Source organism: Cryptomeria japonica, chromosome 5 (genome assembly GCF_030272615.1).
Source record: "Cryptomeria japonica chromosome 5, Sugi_1.0, whole genome shotgun sequence".
Taxonomy (NCBI): domain Eukaryota; kingdom Viridiplantae; phylum Streptophyta; class Pinopsida; order Cupressales; family Cupressaceae; genus Cryptomeria; species Cryptomeria japonica.
This window is the reverse complement of record NC_081409.1, coordinates 154,996,873-155,020,053: the sequence shown is the minus strand read 5'-3', so window position 1 is coordinate 155,020,053 and position 23,181 is coordinate 154,996,873. Positions and strand designations below refer to the sequence as shown.

General features: G+C 35.0%; 1 protein-coding gene across 4 annotated transcripts in view; it reads left to right on the top strand.

The window, feature by feature from the left end:
* Positions 1-23,181, top strand: part of LOC131067632 (uncharacterized) — a 141,905-nt gene that overhangs the window by 75,263 nt on the left and 43,461 nt on the right. For all 4 annotated transcript variants that reach the window (XM_058002722.1, XM_058002721.2, XM_058002723.2 and 1 more), the window contains one exon: positions 8,616-8,664. In XM_058002722.1, the coding sequence (XP_057858705.1) occupies positions 8,616-8,664 (49 nt within the window). The remainder of the gene's footprint in view (positions 1-8,615; positions 8,665-23,181) is intronic.

Genomic DNA, 23,181 nt, shown 5'->3' with positions numbered 1-23,181 from the left:
ATGTATGTGTATATATATATGTATATCTGTATATGTGTATATATATATATATTATATATATATATATGTGTATATATATGTCTATGTATATGTATGTATATCTATATATATGTCTATGTATATATATATATATATATGTCTATCTATATATATATATATATATGTATATATGTATGTGTATATATATATGTATATCTGTATATGTATATATATATATATATATATGTATATGTATGTGTGTATATATATATATCTGTATATGTATGTATATGTATATGTATATGTATATATATATATATATATATATATATATATATATATATATCTGAAGAATGCAGATATAAGCATAGTTGCTATGTATGTTGATCATACCACAAACAGAATGTATAATTGCACAGCTATGTGTTAATCGCAGAAGCAATCCAGTCTGTCTCTTCCGATGCCGATGCCTTCCTTGATGCTAGCACTTTCCCCTTTATACCCCTTCATGGGATAGGTAGGGTGGCGTCTTCTCACCAGGGGTGTGATCGTTTGGACTGATGCACCCTTTCAATACCTGATCACTCCTTTTAATTACCTTAGTTAGGATTGGTTATCCTTGATCGCTGTGAGGAAGACTTATAGAATCTTTCCAAGAGGTGCTAATGATTATATGTTGGATGAAATGGAACGATCTATACATGATGCACTGTCCATCAAGAAGGGATCCGTGATCTACATGGTACATTGTCTGCTTTGAAGAAAGTCGACGATATTCATGAGGCGCCTAACCACTGTGAAGAGAATCCATGATCTGCCCCTGGTGATGATCCTGATCTATCTGGTCGTGAGTTGTTAATTTGGGGGCATGACAGTAATGATTGGAGCAGTGATATTACTTGCTTGCCTAATTGTGCATTGTCAACAACTTTGTCTTTATCCAAATGTATGGGATGCTAGTGATTCCTCACTCAATGATTAACTCTAAAGAGAATGATCGTGGATTGAATGCCATTATTTGCATCATGGATCTCCTCCTCTTATAGACTTTGAGGTGCTTGGTTCCCTGAAAACTCTGTTATCTGGCAACGCATCCCCAGCCAAAATAGGGACTCCTCCAGCAGGGGATGTTTCAGGGACGGTTTGGAAACATCCCCTCGCCACCCCCAATTTTTTTCGAAATTGGAAACGTCCCTGGGATTTGTTTTCATTTCATTTTTTTTAAGAACACAGAAGTAAAAAAAAAGTTACAATATATCATTTTGCTAGAGAATGCAGTCATGTCCATAAATGATTCAATTAGAGCAAAGGTCCACAAAATTACAATTGTTTACAATAGCAAGAGGGTATCAAGAATGAATTCATGCATAGAAGAGCCTGTAGACAAGCTGAAAGCACCAACGGATTTCATTTTACTAGCCCGTTGCTCATAAGCACACTATTGTTTGAAGGAGAATAGTGCTTGTTACTTATGATAAAACCCTGAAAGTAAATGCTAAATTTAGTTAAACCATTTATGACATGATTCTTGGTGTGAAACTCTTAACGTCCACCATTTATAGATTTATTTCAACTGTTCAAAAACAATCTAATGTTAGAGATATTGATGGGATTAGATTTATGATTTAAACAGCTTGCAAGTCCTCTGGACCCTCTTAAGTTTTAAGTCTCTTGCTGTAATTGAGAATTTGATGTAGTCCAATTACACTTTATTGACATCGCATGAGTGTTTATCATGATTCTTGGTGCTATGCTGGAAAGCTCTTTGCTGAGTTGATTTCTGTCATGTAGGCTTTTGAAAGCTCAAATAAATATATCATTCTCCTTCCAGCCGTTTTTGCTTTGGGATAGTTGTGGTTTCTAGCCACCGTTTGAGTTGATTTAGTTAGGACCATGGCATGATAAATGAAACGCTTATTCTTTTCTCTTCTTTCAGAAAAGAATCACAACTCAAAGCACAAATGATTAATGAAGTTAACTAACTAAAGAAGCAAAGTTTCCATAAAGGCACAAAGTCCTCCATTGCTTCTCCGGAATGGGAAAACAGAAAGGAATCTCAAAGTCTTCAACTAGCTCAAAGTCTTCAACTATTTACTCTCCTATCAACCTTTTTAGATGATTTTATGGTAACTAAGCACAATATGTAGCAGCTCAAAGTCTAACTACATGATGCACCTCTTATGCACAAACATAAAAAATAAAAGTAGCACAAAGTCTGCAAGTTACCTCTTTGCTTGGGCGTCCTACAATAGTTTCAAACGTGACAAGTAGCTCAAAGTTTGCAGTATCAAATCTTAAAACCAATCTAAAACTCCAAACACAATAACCAGCTCAAAGTCTGCAAGATTGAGTTTGAATCCCTCTTGTATAACACTTCAAAACTCACAATCATTCTCTTGAAAATGTCGTCACATAACACCTTGAATCAACACAAAGTTTGAAAGCAATTTGCCTCTTTTAATTGGTTGCAATCTGATTTACAACTAAGCTCAAAGTCTTAGAGTGTACATACAAACTGACAGAGTTTTGTTGCATTGCCAAAAAGATCTAGAATACAATAGACCCCCTCAAGTTTTTATAGGAGAGGAGCCTTGAGAAAAAAATGAGAGGATCCCAACTAACTTGAGAAATTCTCTCAACCACCATGACTTATTCCAACTACAGTCCTAATCTAATCGACTTGTAGTTGCTTTCCATGTAATTACATTTTACAAAAGTGCAAGTGCAAGTGACACTTGCAATTACAAAACTTGTATTTACATGTAGTTTGTCAAAACAAAATTATAAATACACAATTGAAACTTTTCTTTGTGTCCGAAGACATGACTCTAATTACATCATCCTCTGTTTTGAAAATCTTCGTGCTGCTACAAGACACTCTGTGATTGAGGTAAATGACATCTTGAACTGGAATAGTCTTTGTGTCTTTAATGAGTGAACTTCAACCTTTCACATGCTTGGGGTAGTACCATTTCTTCAAGATGGAAAGAGTTGCATTCCTCTTTTCATGTTATGACCATCTTTGTCTTGAAAGCATTCTATAATTTGCATCCATGAATTGCTGTTGTATCTCTTCTTCTTTTGTTCACTGATGAAGAACCCACAACACCTTATTCAAGATGATATTGCTATAATCAATGCCCATGCCTTGATTTGTTGGTTTGATAGATCGTGTGTGCAAACAAGATTGACAAGGGAAGGGATAATTTGATGCGAAAATGGGCTCACAAGCGAATTTCGGATTTTGAGGACTGCATTACATGTGTAGAAAAAGAAGAAAATTAACTTGCAATTGTGGAGAACAAACATGCAACTTCATATTTGTAATGGGTAACTACAATTTTGCGCTTGTAATTGGACTTTTATTTTCAAGTGTTTTTGAGTGCGTTTTGTACCAATTTCGGGTTTTGGAAGGCTGACTACAAGTAAGAGAACATTACAACTTGCACTTGTAATCGGGTTTCAAGCACACCACAAGCAATATAGACTCCCACCACGTCACATTTCTTGTTACAGAAAAAAAAATGGCTTAGCATTCAACTCAAAGCACAAAAATCGGTGAGAATCCCACAAGGCATCAAACACATATCATTGAATGTCGAATGCAAAACGTGTCACAATATGGCGGAATTCGTGGCGGAATTTGAGGGTAAAGCGCCACAAAATGTAGAGCCAAGACAGCATTCAAAGCCCCACTCCCATAAGAATTGGATTTCAGGTTGAATGCCAAGAAGTTTGCTAACCTTGGGTAGAAAAACGTGGTCAGGTTTCTTGAATCCAACAGCAAGCAATTAGCATAAGTTAAAACTTGGAGCAAAAAAGATGCAATTGGGTTATAAACACCCTATTACAAGTTTAAAAATAAAGAAAGGAGGAACATTTAAGAGAACTTACAAGTTCTCATAAACTTGTATTTTTAAATTCACTTGTAGTTTGACTAAAAAGTTCCTACAAAACAACTTAGAAGGCAAAAAGGGAAATGGAAAAGAAAAAACAAGTTACAAGTTACACATCTATTATAAACTTTCACTTGTAAATGTTTGAAAAAGCTCCTATAACTTTGAAAACAAAAGTCTCTTTACTTGCAAAAGAAGGAAAATTTCCCACTCGCAGTTCAGAGAACAAAACCCTAATGCAATGAAATTCGAAACGTGGATCAAGGATGAACCGAAGATTAGTCCAACTTAGAAAGAAGCAATAATTTTGCCTCGAAAAGCATGCCTTAGAGTAGAATCTCCAACTTGCTGTGACTTTTTGAAACCCGAAATTACACAGAAAGCTAGGAAAATGATGGCCAAAACTCACCAAAACTTGGACAACGATGGCAAAGACAACCCCTGATGATTTGACACTGACAAATGTGAGTTTTGCACTTTGTAAAACGTGCCTTGGAAACAAAAAATGACACATTTTGAGCAAAAATTTGTAGGGGTTGTCACATTTTTGAAAATTCAGAAATGAGTACAACACATGTGACTGCTTCATTGAAAACAACATTGGCAATTCATTTTCTTTTCTAGCTCTCTAGTTTTGTTTTCTACCTAGAGAAACTAGTCTCCTTTGAGCTTTATCCACTCTATTAAAGAGGAACAAGCGTACTGCTAGGAGGGTGGAGAAATTTGTAGTTGGACATATCTTCTTGCATCCCATTAACTATAATATTTTTATGTACAAAGAAATTCCATCAATCTAATAAATGTAGAGCTAGAAGGGCCAGTTGAAGTAGATGATAATGTTATTGTTAACTTGTTCAGTGGGTTCCATAGGCTAATGAGCTAGGGTTAGGGGACTCATGATGATAGTTTGATCCAAGTTTTGGCAGTAATAGGTGTTTTATTAAGCTTAGGTAGTTGAGATGTGCATAACACCCTTTTCTAGAGTGGTTTTGGACAGTTTTCCCATACTTGCTATTTTTGGTAAGTGATAGGTTGGACACTAACTTGGTCAGTTGACAATGTTTCTATTTTGGGAATGTTGGTGGATGCATTTGATGTTGTTATTTTGGGTTTTAATGCAGTCCAGTGTATTTATTTTAAATACCATTTAATTATAAAGTTAAATTATATATTCAACTTTATTGTTGTTTAATTTATTTAATATTTGACTACATGAGCGCCGAAAGTTAAATTAAAAGTGCAAAGTGCCAAATATTAAATAAAGCAACTTTATTGGGGTGGGTACTAGCATTGGGGAGGCATAAGGATTTTTTAATAAAATTACAAAATAAAAAGTAACCTCTTGGCTGTGTGTGGAGTTTTGGGAGCTTATAAAAGAGTTTTGAGCTCATTTGTGTATGCTTGGTTTTGATATTTTACAAACAGATTTGGCTAGTTGAACTTGTTTTTCTTGTGGCTTTGTGAGGATGAAAACCCTTGCAAGGAATATCTTCTACATCTACATTGGTGAAAGATCCAATCTGGAAGATTTATATGGTGATTTCATCTAGGAACCACAGTTGGGCTTCATTGTTGGTTGATATCTTCAGTTTGAACTTTGAACACAGAATAAACAGAGCAAATTTGAGGGAGTTTGTTTTGGAGAATATTGAAGAGTTTTGTTTGCTGTTTACACTCTTTGTTGGCTGCCAATCTTAGCCTAGCTGGGTCGTACAGGTTGAGGATATACATGGGAGACTGGGAGGAAGGCTAGGCATCCAGGGTTTGTATGCTGAGTGGTATCCATTCTGAGGAAGATATTTCAGTTCTGGAAGATTGGCGTCCATATTTGGGTCTCCAGTTTGCTGGTTTTATTATGATAACGTCAATATTATTTGTAAACAGCAAATGGGTATCTCTTATTTTGATGAAACATTGTATTTACAGTTCTAGATACAAGTCTGAAATATCATTGGCAGTGGGGTTTTCTGAGTATTCAATATTGTGATTTTGAAGTTATTACATTCTCTATATCAGTGCAAGTGTGATTGTTGCAAAATAAACCCTTTCTGCGTCTTCATGTATTGCTCTATAAGCAACTCAAATAGAAAATCAAACCAAAAATAAAAGCAAGGGAGTATGCTACAGTTACACAGATAGGGTTGGTTGGTATTGGCTTGGAGGAGCCTGACCTCAAGGAGAGTAGTAGTTTGAGTGATGAGTTTAGCCTAGACTTTTTTGATGATTAGAGGCATCATGACCAACTATATTTTAATTTAGAATGTAATCATCGTTTTGAATATAATATAAATGTACCAATCTTCAAGATTTCATAGTTCAATGCAATGTGTTTAGTATTTCAAAGATTCATTTGTTATTCCTTATACGTTTTTTTATAACTAACATTTCAAGTACCATATTTGCAGTATGGTCCCCTTGCTATCTCCTTTACATCCTGAAATCTAGGCCCTTTGTCCCACCCCATTCCCAGTACCTATTCTACCATCCCCTTGTTCCAAGATCCCATGGAACTGTGAACTACACCCACATTTCATGTCATCACCTATGCATATTATCCACCACTTGAACTTCCAATCTACCCATGGTTGGATTTTCAAATGTATGCTAGGACTTCTTTGCTGCTGCCTAGATTCTCTTTGCCTTCCATATGAAGACTTTCTCTCATGTTCTCTATATGAATATTCTTTCATGTTCACCACACTTCTTTGTGTAATGTTTCCACTTCGAAATAGGATTTAATAAGATAATTAAAATACAAAAGAATTAGAAAAAAAATTAAATTAAAATACAAAAGAATAAAATTAAATATATTTAAAATTTGATTAAGTTAATGAATGGTCAAAAGGCCTGAAATGAAAAGTTGTGACTTAAACGTGAGATATAAAAGGGAGAAGAGAACCTCATTTGTAAGGGAGGAGGAGAAGAAAGATGGAGCATGTGAATCAAGGAAGAATCAATGGAAGAAGGAAGGAGTGGGAAATAAGGAAGTGTCTCTTCCAAAAAAGGGCAGAAATAATGAAAGGTTGTGACTCTTTCAAAGGGTATAAAATGATGAAGGGTTGTGACTGTTTTGAAAGGGTGGTAATTATGAAAAGTTGTGACTCTTTCAAAGGGCATAATTATGGAAGGTTGTTACTCTTTCAGTGGGCATAAATGATGAAGGGTCATGACTCTTTCAAAGTGTGGTGACTGTGAAAGGTTGTGACCATTACAAATGGCAGACACGATGAAGAGGTGCGACCGTCCCTCACATTGGAAGATATAAGTGGAGAAGGTTTCATTTGATGAGTACATGGAAGCATAGCACGAGTTCTCATTAAGCAGTCAGACCAGACGTGAACTGTGATACTCTAATCTCTTGTGGGCAAAATATAAGGTGATTCAAATAGGGGATATTCACCCTGAATGTTTTTATCAATAATCTTGTTTTTCCGCTTGTGGGTTCCCAATTCTTTCTTGGCTACCACTTAGATTTTGACTATGCAGTATCACTTCTTGGTCATCGTTTGCTCAGACTTCCTTTGGTGACAACAACTATCACTGCTATCTACTTTTTCAACAATGATTCAAAACTTTGATCCTTAAGGTACTGAAAAGGTCTTTGCTTATAAATTTGTTTGCACTGGTCCAAACCTGCAGCCAATTTAGTTAAATCCTAGAAAGGCTGTGCCAAGGAGGAGTTGCTTGAATGCACCAAGATCTGAATGAGAGGCTGTGCCAAGGAGGGGTTGCTTGAATGTACCAAGATCTGAATGATTTCTTGTTTAATCAAAATTTATAACTATTCTTTAAAACATGCAACCATGTACGTATATCTATGTGCCACTTTCTTGTTCATTCATTCATGAGTTTGAAGCCACATTGGAGCTGAGGGAAGAGGGAAAAATGGGTTGGAGGTTTAAGTAACTTGTTCAAGAATAATATTTGATAGCTGTATGACTGTATTTAGGCTTTAGCAGATTCTTGAGGACTGAATTAGATGAATGGTTAAATTTTGGATCAACCATCAAAGATGCAAAGTATTATAGTAAAATTAAAGATATATATTTGATTTCTGGTGTTTTCTATTTTAAATACAAACTATTTGAGCATGTGAATGTCGAAGTTAGAAGAATAATTGTCATTAAAAAATTATCTAATGGGTGGGGCCAAATGTCAAACTTATTTAATAATTTGATTATTGCTTGGGTCTATTATGGGTAAATGAAAATTTGACTGTAACGCCTACTAAATACCTTTATAAAATTGACCCTTTTTGGACATAATTGCTCTCCTTAGCAGATGCAGGTAGAACAGCTGTCATGAAGAGGGGTGGATCCATTGATAATCTTTTGCTTAGGACAAATTGAGGGCATAAAATTGGGCAAAGTACACAAGGTCTCAGTGGTGCTCTCATCCTCAACTTACCTGAGCTCCCCTTAATATTACCATTGAAGATGCTGTTCACATTTTTATTTTTATTGGAAAATCCTCTAGAATAATATAGGAATTATATCAAATTAAGCTGAGTCGTACAAAATCTTATAGTATGTTAAAGAGGCAGGATAGAAGAGTGTCTGTGATTTTGATCATTAGCTGTGCCAATCTCTATATAGCCATTAAATTGGAGTGCTACAATTAAACTTCATCTTTGTTCTTTTAACAATCTTAAATATAATTGGGTTGAAACATATCCATTTTTACATGCTTAAAACAGGAAGTAATCTTATGATCACTGAAGCAATTTTTTATTTTTTGCAGATAAAGCCCTCTGATGTTCTTGGTCCTCCTCGTAGGGGTCGAAAAGTTGGTAAGTTATCTACACAGCAGTCCACTTATGCTTGTTATGAAAGCTAAATATGTTTACAAACAATTGATATATGTTTTCCACAAATCTAATACATTTTGAATAAATCGTTTACCCAAAATTAGAAATTAATTCCTGTATGACTATTGATAATTATATTGATAAGTCTCTATGTTATTTATGATTAGTATATTGACACTGTTAATCATTCTAGGGTGGCGCTAGGAATGGTTTACCTTTGATTCACATTGGATTGTTTTGTAATGAGTTGTATGAAGGTGTAATGATACTTTTGAGATTTTTCTATGCTATGGTAAGTCTTAGAGATGAGTTATATGTAGGATAAAATCTGCACCATTGAATTTGCAATAGGCTTGCTCACACCCAGAATTGTCTTGAGATCAAACTTAAACAGAAAGGAGTATGGTTATGAGGGAAGTCATGATTGAATCCGTTCTTGAAGGAAAATTGATTTGATTCTTCTTAAGAAGATGCTTCAAATCATCAAGCTGTTTTGAATATCATTGATGTTCTTCATGCCTTGATTTTTCGCAATATGCACACTTGAGCTTTTCCTTCTCATATGATTCCGCCTGAGGAGAGGATTCATAATCGTTGTATAGCTTGTTCTTTTTCTTGTTTCTTTTCAAGGTTCTCTGATTCTTTTTGTACCTTAGGCTTGCTAGCCACCGATGCTCGTGGTTTTGAAGACTTGATGATACCGATTTGAATTAATTTCATTTCCTCTTGGATTAGAAGATTTGAAAAGTCATTAAAACTAGTATCAACATGCACAACTCCAATAGAAATCCATTGGGTATGAAAACCATAAATAAATAGTAAATAATCAAGGCCAAGCTTGGATAACACATTTAGAATCAATTGTAAATCCTCCGTAATGATATTGCAATCCTTGACTAGTGTTTGTGGTTGATTAATCTTGGAGATGTAGTCTTGGATGCATTGAAAATCTTTAATATCAAGATTCATCAAATCATTGTCAATTTGGTATTTACTAATCTTGTTAGTTTTATTATATAGTCTTTAAAAAATTTTCCAAGCCTCTTTTAGTGTTTTTTATGATTAAACATGAAATTATAAATCAGAAGAGACCAAGAAACATATGCATACAAATGTTTTTTCATGATTGATCTCCTATATTGCCTTTGAATTAGCATCAGAAGGTTCAATTTTTTTTTTAGATATCTTCGATAACCTTTTTCCATGATAGTTGCATATTAATATTTTCCCTGAAGCACAACTATATGGATTTAGGAGTTCAATTTGAGTTTTCCTCATTGCAAAAACACACAAGAAAGAATAGATAACAATCAACCACTACGAGATTACCGTCCCCCCCCACCTCCCCATCCTGCTGCCCAAATTACTCAAACAATGATTGCTCCTAGCATTATATGATCTTGGCACTTTTTATGCTTAGTGCGATTACACGTGCCTCTTGTGAAAAAGAACGAAATGGACTTGATCTTATTGTATGCAAATGCCAAATTTGGCCTCAGAATTGAAGTACATTTTTTTAATAGAATGAGACCAATCTGGTCACACCACTGCAAAGTGCACAAAGTATTATGCAGTTTTAATAAAAACTGCACCAAAAAATGTTAATATGAGTTCAAATGGATCCTTAGAAGTTCCCAAAACAATAATTGCTTGGCAAACCTGTGAGAATTTGCAATCTCTTAAAAAACCATCTGCACCATTGTAGAGCTTGTGAAACTTTGCCCCAAATAAAATTTGCTTGCAAAAAGGCCTTGGATTATTGAGAATAGAGCTTGCAAATTTTGAGTGCAAAATCCAAATCGCCAATGAAGAGGGAGGGTTGGTTGGGGTAAGGTCGTTGATGTCATTTTGATGCAATGTTGACATTAGTAGTGACCCACGATAGAATATTCTCTCTGTAATATCCCCTGTAATTGTATGACTGAAAAATACAAGGAATATTTACAAATGATTGACCTTTCAACCTGCTGTTATGAGTTTATGTCTTGCTGGTATGTTGTCTCAGAGATTTCAGTTTGGTTTGGAGACTGAACAATCACATATTCCTCACAGTGGACAACTACGAATGGCTGCAATGAAGGTATGATATCCCAATATGCAACACACAACTGATTTATGATGATCTATACCAATTTAGACTCATTAATGTGCACTTTCAGCTAACTGACATTATGTCAAACAATTGCCATACAACCTCAGAAAAGAACATGTATATAGATGCAACCAAAACTCACTCCTTATTTCATATGATGAACAATAAGACATTACATTAACAGCATTGAGACCAAACACATTTACTAATACTAATGTCTACTTTCAGATTTTCTGAAGACACCTTTAGATCTATGCACATAAACTGAGGTTACAATGAATGTTCAATGTCTAATGAACCTGGAGTTTGGAGCCTTGAAGAAGCAAGCAATAACCATCAACAAGGTGTCTTCCTTGTTGCCAAATCGAATGTCTACCAAATAGCCCTGATGCTGGTCTGCAGAATGGTAACTATTAACTGACAGCAGATTGGTCACCTTTCAATCACCAAACATCATTGTTGACTCTTCCCAAAAAGAGTGCTGTAGTCATATGATGGATACGATGCCTAAGCAATGAGGTAGAAGTAAAATCGTGGGTAATAGGGGTCTGGTACAAACTGGTTCTCAGACCTGATTTGACTGATATCTCCTCCAAATTATCTCCAACATGCTTCTAAGTGAATTGTTTTGCTTCACTAAAAATATCGTTGTCCTCAAAACCTTGTAGTGATGCATTCCCAATGGCCTATGAGCAAAATTGTGGTGGAGGAGGGTCTGACGTAATATGTCTCAGATCTGATATACCACCTGCAAACAACATAAAACTCCTCCATTATGCTTCAAGGAAATTTGCCTAGCCTCTCCAAATGTGTAGACACATTTATCACCATTCATTCACCCCAATAGCTAAAGTCTTCAACAAAATTGTACTCCATAAACTGATATAAAACCTCAATTAGCTCAATTAGAAAGACTGAAATGTCTTCCTCTCTCAGCTGCAAATTTGGTGCTGATGTAGATTCCATCACGAATCCACTCCCAAGAAGAAGAACTAGGGTTTCATCTTGCCCTTTTATCAATCTGCTGAAGGTTTGCGTCCTCAGAGATTCAGCTAATGCAAAGCATCAGACAGTTCATTGAATCCATAATCCAAATCTATTCGCCCATGATCATACAATGAGGCTCAACCTCTATTTATCCTTTTCCTCCATACGGCTTATAAATTTCTAGAGGATTCTAGAAATAATATTATTTTATTTTAGTTACTTTATAATTAATTATTTTATTTTAAGTCACTAATTAATTAATTAATTAAATATAAAGTCACCCCTTTTAATTTTTAATTTATTTCATTATTTTATAAGAAATTAATTAATTAATTTCTCCTTATTTCTCCACTTAGCCAAAAGGATAAAACTTCATAAAAAGGCTAGAAAAATGGGGACATTACACTCTCATATATTAAATAGATGAGAGAATTTTGTAGGCGTTGTGCGATAGATGGTAGCCCATGGTTGGTTGGGAAGATGTGGTGGTCTGAGAATTTGTCACGTGGCAGATTTCATTTACAAGTGGGTACTTGTTTACCCAACAACGTATAGTGTACCTTACAAACTATGCAAATTACAACTACCATTTATTTTATTTTTAAAATTTTGAGGAAAATAACTAAAAAAAAGAATTTGTTATTTTTAGCCTTACCAAATTGTGTTGCACTTGGGTAGGATAACACCATCAAAATATTGCACCTACATAGGGAATATTTTTTTTTTGTTTCGTATGGTTGAGTTTTTTTTTGATAGGTTTGGGAAAAGTGCTCCAAATTTGATGAATTGGTAGTCGATTGTTAGGTTCTTGGGCCTTTTGGACAGGATGACAAGGTTGGATTTGATCCAAATGCTTCAAAATTATAGCTACCTTTCTGGATTTAGCAAGCACCTTTCAACTTCAAATCTTTGTAGATCTGGCTTGGCCTCATACGTCTAATTTGGACAAGTCAAAATGCTAATTTTACTTGAACAGCTTTAACTCAATGGTAATCTTAGATTTGCACCAACAATCTCCAAAATGAACCTACAATACAAAGCCACAAAGAGGAAGCCCTCCAAAATCTTGTAGTTCTATTAATTTTTTTTGATCCTTCAAGTCATGATATGGTGCAAGAAAAGAGCGTACTCAAATTTTATGATCCATCAAGATTTGCAACTTAGACTATTCAAAAAAGAGAAAGAAGAAGAAATCCCACAAGTTTTGATACCATGTCAGAGTTGGTATAGAATGTTCTATACCATGTAAGATTTATTAGAATATTTAATTATTATTTAATTAGTATTTTAATGGTCATTAGTGTAATTTTTGCTTTATTTAGTTTTCTATTTTTGGCTTCTATTTTTATAAGCAGTTGTTTCTTTTTAGAAACATCACCATTGGTAATCACCTATTTAAACGGCTCTATAGTGAATAAAGTAATCCAATTATTTGAGCAATCAATTTTTCATGGTATCAGAGTAGGTCGATGGGCTTTTTCAAAGTTTGGCAAATTTTTTAATAAAAAATTTGTAGCCCCTTTACTTGGATATTCTTCCAGAATTTTTTTCGATTTTTTTATGAAAAAAATCTTGGCTCGAAAATCGATGGGTTTTTTGTCTGCAAGTTTGAGGGTTTTGTGTTGACCGTGGGTTTCTGAAAGTGATATTCTAGGCGTTTTTTTTTTGATATTTGGTTGATCCCACGACTTTTTTGCAAGTAAGATATTTTTTGGAAATTCGTGCGGCTAGGGCATGCAATTTTTTTTAGGTTACTGATTTTACCGACGGCGGTTTTCGCATTCTTTCTTGCACATGGTTCGTTTTTGTGCCATTGCACCTGTTCTAAAATCGCATTTTTTTTTGCTCGCGATTTTCGTGGTTTTTTTGCAACGGCAGCGGGTCATGTCTTTTCCACGCGATTTTTCATTTTGGTGGTGTCTAATCTTTGGTTTTTGGTGGCTGCACGATTTTTGTTGGTCATGTTTTTTTTGGTGCCTTGTTCTATGCGATTTTTAGCTTTTCCTTGTTTGATGGGTGCTGTCTATTTTCGGTGCAATTTATTTCACGATTTTCGGCTAAGGCAATAGTGGTTTATGTATTTTTTGCGTCCTATGTTTGGCTTATTGGCAGGCAGATTCATTTTTTTTGGCGGCCAAACTTTAGTCTAAGGGCTTTTTATAATTTTTTTTGTCCTTAAAATAATTATCTAGGTTTTCAATATTCTGGGTTTGTAATGTTTTTTTCCTAAAAACAATATTTTGGCTTTTTTAATATTTTTTTCCTAAAAATAAAATATTCTAGGCTTTATTAAATTTGGCTCTTAAAAAATTATTTCTAGGTTTTGATAATTTTCTCCTAAAAAAAAATATTTATGAGTTTTGTTATTTTTTTCGACAATTTTTTTTTTTTTTTTGGTTTTACCGTTTTTTACAAAAACGATGATTCGTAAATCCAACTTTTAGGGTTTTCATGATTTTTTCCAGAAAAATTGTCTATTGGTTTTCTGATTTGTCTCCCAAAAAAATCATGGGAGGGTTTTGCTTGATTTTTTCTCAAAATCAGGGAGTGTTGTTTTACCACGTGATGTCTTCTGTTTTGCCGCTGAGGTTTGTTGTTTTACCACATGATGTCAGCTGTTTTGCCATGTGATGTGTGGTGTCTTATCGTGTGATGATTGGTGTTTTACCATGTGATGTTTGGGGTTTTACCGCACGACGTTTCAGGGTTTTTACCATTTTTTTCCACAAAAAATGATGATTTGTATCTTCAGTTTTGGAGGGTTTGCCGATTTTTCCTTAAAATCGTGGTTTCAGGTTTCAGTTTGGTTACCCAACATCAGGTTGGATGGATTTTGGTATTCTTGGTCATTACCACTTTGCAGATCCTGGGAGGGTCTCTGTTGTAGCAAAGTGTTCTTTGCGTTTGTGATCAAAAGACCTGCAGTGTTCTGTAGGGTAGTTAGTAGATAGAATGACCATTAAGGGAGGGTATCAAAATGTTTAATTATTATTTAATTAGTATTTTAATGTCCATTGTTGTAATTTTTTCTTTATTTATTTTTCTATTTTTAGAAGCAGTTGTTTCTTTTTAGAAACATCACCGCTTGTAATCACCTATTTAAACGGCTCTATAGTTGAATAAAGTAATCGAATTATTTGAGCAATTGATTTTTCAAGATTTGGATATGGAGGTAGCCACCCAAGATTTAAGACTTTCAATGAAAATACAAGAGAGACCAAACATGAAACAATAATGATGATTATTATTGAGATTACAAAGGGAACCCTTGGTTATATAGGCTAAGGTCAGACATAGGACAACATAAGATTATGACAAGTGTGTAATCATGAAATTTGAGATACAATGAAAATATAGTGATAACTATTCTATATGAACCCTAAGTAAACTTAAGTAACTAGTGTGAATAGGACCTAGGTGATGAACCAGTTAGGTAAAATACCTTGTTCACATCAATAGAGGTACATTTAGATCCCTTGAGCCATAGATGGACTACTCGTCCAGTGGCAAAAAACTCGCCAAAAAACTTCCGCGAGTTTTAGTGAAAAATTTTGAGTACTTGGTAAAAGCTCGGCGAGTCCGTGTTGAAAAGTTGGCCGTGTAGGTGTAAAAGGGTAGTGATGTAAAAAAGCATGTTTTATTTTCATTTTTAGTGATCTTTTTTGCTGCTCAAGAGGAAAAACAACCTCCCAAGCTTCTCCAAGGTGATTTGTATCAATTTTAGCCAATTAGAAGCAGATTTGAAGTGGATTTCGAAGCAAAATTGGATTCCCAAGTATGTTTTCAGATTATTTTTCTATGATTTTTTGAAACATTTAATTTCTTATTTGTTGCATCTAGGTTAATAGAAAATCAACAATGGCCTTTCCTAAGTACTCTAAATTTTTTAAAGTCCAATGAACAAGATTTAACACCATTTTTGGACAATTTTTACTGATTTTTTCCAACTTTTTTTAAGAATCTCTATGTTTTAAAAAATTTGAAAACCTGACAATTTTTTTTTCAAGTTTCAACTATGTCTAAATTTATTTACACTAGCCAACTCTTGTATTTATTAAATAAATTAATAATTTTCAAATAATTATTTGTTGATAAATATTATATTAGTTAATAATAATAATTGTTTCATTTATGCTATATATAACTATCAAGGAGGAGACATGACATGTAATTAATTACATTAGGTATGAATCGGCCTATGCGGGTTTTGTGGTTTACCTTTTCATTATGTTATTATGAGGTCTTTATAGAAAAGATGAACATTATTGTAAAAATACGTGAAGATCATGTCATCGTATTTGGGATCTCTTAGAGATATAGCATGGAGTGGCTTCTTCTTTAAAGAGCATTGTATCGTGTGGCCTTCTCTTAAGAGTTTATTCTATTTCTATATATATTGGATATTAGGGCATCTTGACCCACAAACATCTCTTGTATTCTTTGTGATCTATCTTATATATTATTTTATTGCCATTATTATAAGCATGGATTTTATCCATATTATCTCTCCAAAATAAGAAAATGGCAAAATGTCATACTCAAGGTCAAAAACTATGCAAACAAACCAACATAATTTTCTTAAACTCAATGCATCAACAATGGCCTTTCCTAAGTACTCTAAATTTTTTAAAGTCCAATGAACAAGATTTAACACCATTTTTGGACAAATTTTACTGATTTTTTCCACTTTTTTATAAGAATCTCTATTTTAAAAAAAATTTGAAACCCTGGCAATTTTTTTTTCAAGCTTCAACCATGTCTAAATTTATTTACACTAGCCAACTCTTGTATTTATTAAATAAATTAATAATTTTCAAATAATTATTTGTTGATAAATATTATATTAGTTAATAATAATAATTGTTTCATTTATGCTATATATAACTATCAAGGAGGAGACATGACATGTAATTAATTACATTAGGTATGAATCGGCCTACGCGGGTTTTGTGGTTTACCTTTTCATTATGTTATTATGAGGTCTTTATAGAAAAGATGAACATTATTGTAAAAATACGTGAAGATCATGTCATCGTATTTGGGATCTCTTAGAGATATAGCATGGAGTGGCTTCTTCTTTAAAGAGCATTGTATTGTGTGACCTTCTCTTAAGAGTTTATTCTATTTCTATATATATTGGATGTTAGGGCATCTTGATGCACAAACATCTCTTGTATTCTTTGTGATCTATCTTATGTATTATTTTATTGCCATTATTATAAGCATGGATTTTATCCATATTATCTCTCCAAAATAAGAAAATGGCAAAATGTCATACTCAAGGTCAAAAACTATGCAAACAAACCAACATAATTTTCTTAAGATGTGGGACTAGAAGCAATTTAGTTGCTTGTGTGTGGTGTTTTTAATGTTTTTTAATTAAAATATTAATTGTGTTTTCACTTTGTATATGTAGGTTAATCGTTAATTTATATTGGCAAATAGAGAAGGTTCTACAACTAGTTCAACTTCAAGGTCTGCCCCATCAGTAGATGCATGCCTATCTAGATATGTAGGAACCTAGGTTGGTAATATGCATTAAATGTGAAAGACTATTTCATGGAGTCATAAATTGCCTGAAATACCACCTTGCAGACATTAGTAAGCATGATGCTAAGGTTATCTTGGAGCCATAGAGGAAATGAAAAGAGAAATTAATGCCTTATTGCAGCTGTGGAAGAGAAAATGTTGCAAAGGGAGAGGGAAAACAAGCCATGAGAGTACCATAGCTAAATCTCAAGGTGCTCCAATGAACCTTGAAGAAGCAATACTTAAGGGCATAGTGGACTCTCTTCATGGCCCATTTATCCGCAAATCCACCAACACCTCATTGGCCACCACTTCAGCTACTTCTAGTAGAGCACCCACTACACCACCATTAGTGCTGCAGTGTATAGGTGATTATTTTGTTCATAGGGACACACTTGGAGCACAACCATCATGAGAGGCAACTGAGGTGGAATAAGGGGGTGCATGAGCAAACAGACATTGGATGTGCCGATTTTTGGTACTTTAACAACATCTCTTTCAATGTGGTAGACAATCCTTATTGGGTTAATTTGGTTGCTGCATTGATAGTTTTAGGAAAAGGATACAAGGCCCCTTCTCGCAAGGACTTGGGTGGGAGGTTGGTAACTTAGTCCACTTGTTTTAATTTTAAAATGTTTTATTTGAGTTTTAAAAATTAGATTAAATTTATGTTGTTGAATTTAAGCTATTTTTTTTATCGAAATTGTGTACTAAGACTTAATTTCACTTCGTATTTGTAGGTTGCTGACGAATGAATTTGATAGGGCAAGACAAGTGGTGGAAGACCAAAGAAAGGAATGGAAAAAATATGGCTGCACTATTTTTTTTGATGGGTGGACGGATGGCGAAAATCGCACCATCATTAATTTTTTGGTTGCTTGCAAGAATAACGTGATTTTCTTAGAATCGGTGCATGCCTCCATCAAGGTGAAAATTGTTGAAACTTTGGCTCTAATGTTGGAGCAAGTTGTCATGGAGGTGGGAGTTGAAAATTTGGTGCAAATAATAACCGATAATACAACATATGTGGCAGCTAGTAGAATCCTCCAAGAGAAACACCCCACACTTTTTTAAACACCTTGTGCAACACATGTCCTCGACCTTCTTTTGGAGGACATAGGAAAACTTGTTTGGGTGACACACCAATTGTAGAGGATGCAAGGAGTATCACAAAAAATACGTCTACAACCACTCTTGGGTTCTTCACTTCATGAGACAACACACCCAAGGGAAAAAGTGGGTGTCACAAGGTTTGCAATGGTTTTCTTAATGTTGCAAAGCATTCTTGATTGATTGATGACTTTGAAACAAATGTTTGTAAGCCAAAGATGGCTAGACTCAATTTATTCAATGAAGCTTGAAGGAGAGGGTGTTTCATGCATAGTCTTCGCAAACCTATTTGCACAAAGAGGAGTAGGGATTGGTAACTTCAAATTTTCAATATTTAATTTGTTTTGATTCAAGTCTCTCATTATTATTTTGTAATTTTAATGTTTAATCTTTTTGTAATTTGTATTTTTCAATTGTAGGTGTTAGAGCCCTTGGTTAGAGTTAGGGAACCTCAAGGGATATGGTCAAGGAGTCTATCAAAAATTACTAGGAGGTGTATAGCCTCAAATTTGATCCCATATGAGAAATTGTTGATAGGAGGTGGAACAATCAGCTCCACCAACCCATTCATGCAACATGATGCTTCCTCAACCCTCATTTTAAGTTCGGGGATTCCTACTTAGATCCCAGTGGAGAGGTAATGGAGGGCCTCACTACATGCATTCAAAGGATGATACTTGAGCTTGAGGTGAGAGCTGACCAAGAGATGAAGGACCACTCAAACCTAGGTATAATATTTGGAGTCTTCTATGTGTATCTTACAAGCTACAAAGTTCAAATTTACATGTTTTCAAGTTACAACTATTGATAATTTGATAAAATATGTTTTCAATTTGCTTTCTATCTCTTCAATATTTTATTTTGCAGATGCTTGGTGGTGAAGTAGGGGTGGAAATACCCCAAATATCCAAAATTTTGCCCTTAAGAGTTGTTGATTGTAACTAGGTGGGATGCGGATTCCATTTACCTTAAGGCAACATTGGAATCCGCCAAGGGCTGGGCCCTTCTCTCCCCTCTCACACGCCACTCTAAGGGAAACGTGTTCCCTTTAATAGGGCCGACCCTATAACTCAAAAGACACACGCCACTCTAAGGGAAACGTGCTCCCTCTAATAGGGCTGACCCTATAAACCAAAAGTCATATCGCACAAAAGGGATAAAATAAATAAAAGGAATTAGAGCCAAGCCGACCTCAAATAGGGCCCCTTGCCACATATAAATGAACAACTACTTGACCTCATTAACAGATCATATCTTTTCCTCACATCATGCGAATTAGCTCTCAAGTTGAAGTGAAAATAGCTAGTTATCTGTTGTGTATAAATGCGAACTACATCTGCTGCCAAGGTGTAAACTTTCGGTGTGAATATGTCCAGTGAAAGGTGCGAATTACTGTCAAGAATAAGGCATCAAAGATTCAAAAGTGCAGACCAGGTTACTGGTTGATGAAGACAAAAGTGCAGATCTGAGGTGCAAACCTGATACTGATTAGTCATCAACATTAGCCCTAAAGTGTGGCCATATCAGACCTCCTAAAGAGATAAGTGTCGTAATTAGAATATTGCATAATTCATAATCAGATCTGAGGATCTCTTCTTGCTGGGTTTTTCCTCCCAGGGGGTTTTCCCACGGTAATGTTGTCTTGTCTCATTTTCATCTATTTTGTTTGCTTTCTGTCATTCACTAAGTTGAAAACTCTAACAGAAAAATCTATTTTCTGAGTTTATTGTTAATCTAAAAGTAAAACTAACATGGTATCAGAGCCCTAGGTTATATATATATATATTAACTTTCAGATTTCAGTAGTCTTTTATTTCCAGTTTGCTATTTCATTTTCAGTCAGGACAATGACATGGCTGAAAGTTGAAGATAGGCTCAAAGGGGCACTTAACTTTGTTGCCTGGAAGGTTCGCATCCTACTTGCTCTTGAGGAAGATGATCTCCTTCAGTTTGTGCAAGACAAAGAGCTGACTATGCCTACAAATCAAGAAGAACTAAAGCAGTTTAAAAGGAATGCCCTCAAAGCCAGAAAGCTCATCATTGACTCAGTCAGAGATCACCTTGTCACCTCTATCTCCAAATTCACTACAGCCAGAGAGATATTCAAACATCTAGAAGGTATGTATGAGATCAATAACCTCAGTAGAGCAATTGCATTAAGGCAACAATTACTTCACATTAAAATGGCAAAAGAAGATTCAATTATGTCTTACTTCATGAAGATCTCTGAACTAAAGGATCAACTAGGCTCAATTGGTCATAACATAGAAGACAAGGATATTGTCATGATCTCATTGAATGGTCTCCCAGATTCATGGGATTCCTTCATTCAATCCATAAGTGGGAGATCTGAATTCCCAACCTTTGATCGTCTTCAGAACGATTCCCATCATGAGGAATCTCGCCTTGCCACAAGAGGAAAACTCAAGAGTCCTCAAGTGGATGATCAACATATGTTTGCAACCCAATGCAAGAAAGGTGATAATTGGAAGAAGAATAATCCTAAGAGGAATAGAGAATTCAGACCACCTAGCTCTCAAAATTCTTGGAAGAAGCCAAGAGATGTCTCTCGTGTTCGATGTTTTAGATGTGACAAATATGGTCACTATGCTAAAGAATGTCAGAATGAACCCTCGATAAGGGAAGCCAACCTAAATGAGGTCTCGGAACAAAATGAAGACGACTTAGTCATTTTTGCCTTGTCAAGCAGCATACCCTCAGATAGTAACACATGGCTGATTGACAGTGGTGCTTCCAGACACATCACAGGCTATCGTGAGCATCTTTTAGACTTAGTAGAAAATGATACCAGTCTACATGTGGTAATTGGTGATTATGCTCGATATTTGGTAAGAGGTTTTGGCACTACCTCTTTAAATTTAAATTCTGGCATTTCACTTCACCTTAGTGATATCTTATTTGTTCCTGGAATTAAAAGAAACTTAATTTCTATTTTCGCTCTAGAAGATAAAGGCTATCAAGTAGCATTTTCTGAGGGTAAAGTACTTGCTTCGCCTAATAAATCCAGTTTTAAATCTGCTCGTGTTATTGGAAATAGATATGATAGTTTGTATAAGCTCTCCACTAACCCTGTTCAAGCCTTCATTAATGAGGCTATGGCATCGAAGGCTTGGACACTTACACTTTCAAGCTCTTTCTTCCCTCAGAAGGATAGTTAAAGGTATGCCTAAACTCAGTCAATTTCATGATGATACTTGTAAAGGTTGTGCTATGGGTAAAAATGTTAAAAGTTCTTTTCATAGAAGTGAAACTAGAGCTAAAGAAAAATTAGAACTTGTTCATTTTGATTTATGTGGACCTATGTTTGTAGCTTCTCCTAGTGGATGTCTCTACTATGTAATCTTTATAGATGATTTCTCTAGGAAAACTTGGATTTATTTCTTAAAGACTAAAGAATCTAATGAAGTCTTAAGTAGATTTAAAGAATTTAAGGCATTGTTTGAAAACATTTCTGATAAAATAATTAAATGTTTTAAGGTCTGACAATGGAGGTGAGTATACCTCTGACAGTTTTTATGACTTCTATATTTCTGTGTTCCCTACAATCCTCAGCAAAATGGAGTTGCTGAAAGAAAGAATAGGACTATTGTTGAGGCTGCAAAGGCTATGATCCATGATCAAGACTTGCAGACTTTTCTTTGGGCTGAGGCTTCTAGAACAACAGTCTATATTCAGAATAGATGTCCCCACCGTGTTCTAAAGAATATGATTCCTGAAGAAGCTTTCTCAGGATCCAAACCGGACATCAGCCACTCTAGAATTTTTGGAAGTCCTGTATATGTTCATGTGCGTAAAGAAAAGCGAACTAAGTTGGAGCCTTCCAGAAAGAAGGGGATGCTAGATGGATACAGTGAATCTTTCAAAGCCTTCAGGATTTACATTCCAGGTTAAAGGTATGTTGAGGTAAGTAGGGATGTTACGTTTGAAGAAGATATTGCTTTTAAGAAATCAAAAGGTTCACTACTTGTTGATGAGGTTAATAATAATCAAGATATGAATATTGATACTAACCTTGAGATTCAGAGGGAGTCTGTTGAGCCTCCACCTCAAGAAGAGCATAATGAATCACCTAAGCCCATGAATCCCATTGATATACCTAGTGACATTGTTGTTAGCAAAAAGAGGCCACTTTGGGTGAGAAACACCATTCAAGAAGCTGAAAGATTTGCAGCTCCCAGTGGCACCTTCAGAGAAAGCAAGAGACCTCAAGTATTCTCCAACTATGTCGCATTGATGAGCAATCTCATTGAGTCTGAGCTATGCAGTGTTGAAGAAGCCTTGAACCATCATGCCTGGAAGCTTGCTATGGATGAAGAATATCAGTTAGTCATCAAGAATGATGTTTGGGACATAGTGCATAGACCCAAAGGTAAATCTTTTGTTTCCTCTAAATGGTTATTTAAAATTAAACATAATGTTGATGGTAGCATTGAAAAATATAAAGCTAGATTTGTAGCTTGTGGTTTTTCTCAAAAGGAAGGCATAGATAATGGAGAAACATTTGCTCCTGTTGCTAGATATACCTCTATTAGAACTATAATAGCTATTGCTGCAGCTAGAGGATGGAAGCTACATCAAATGGATGTCAAGACTGCCTTCCTTAATGGTGTCATTGAGGAAGAAGTTTATATTGAACAACCTGAGGGTTATGAGATTCATGAAAGAGATACTCATGTGTGCAGATTGAAGAAAGCTCTATATGGCCTCAAACAGGCCCCTCATGCTTGGTATGAAAGAATTGATAAATACTTGTTAAGTTT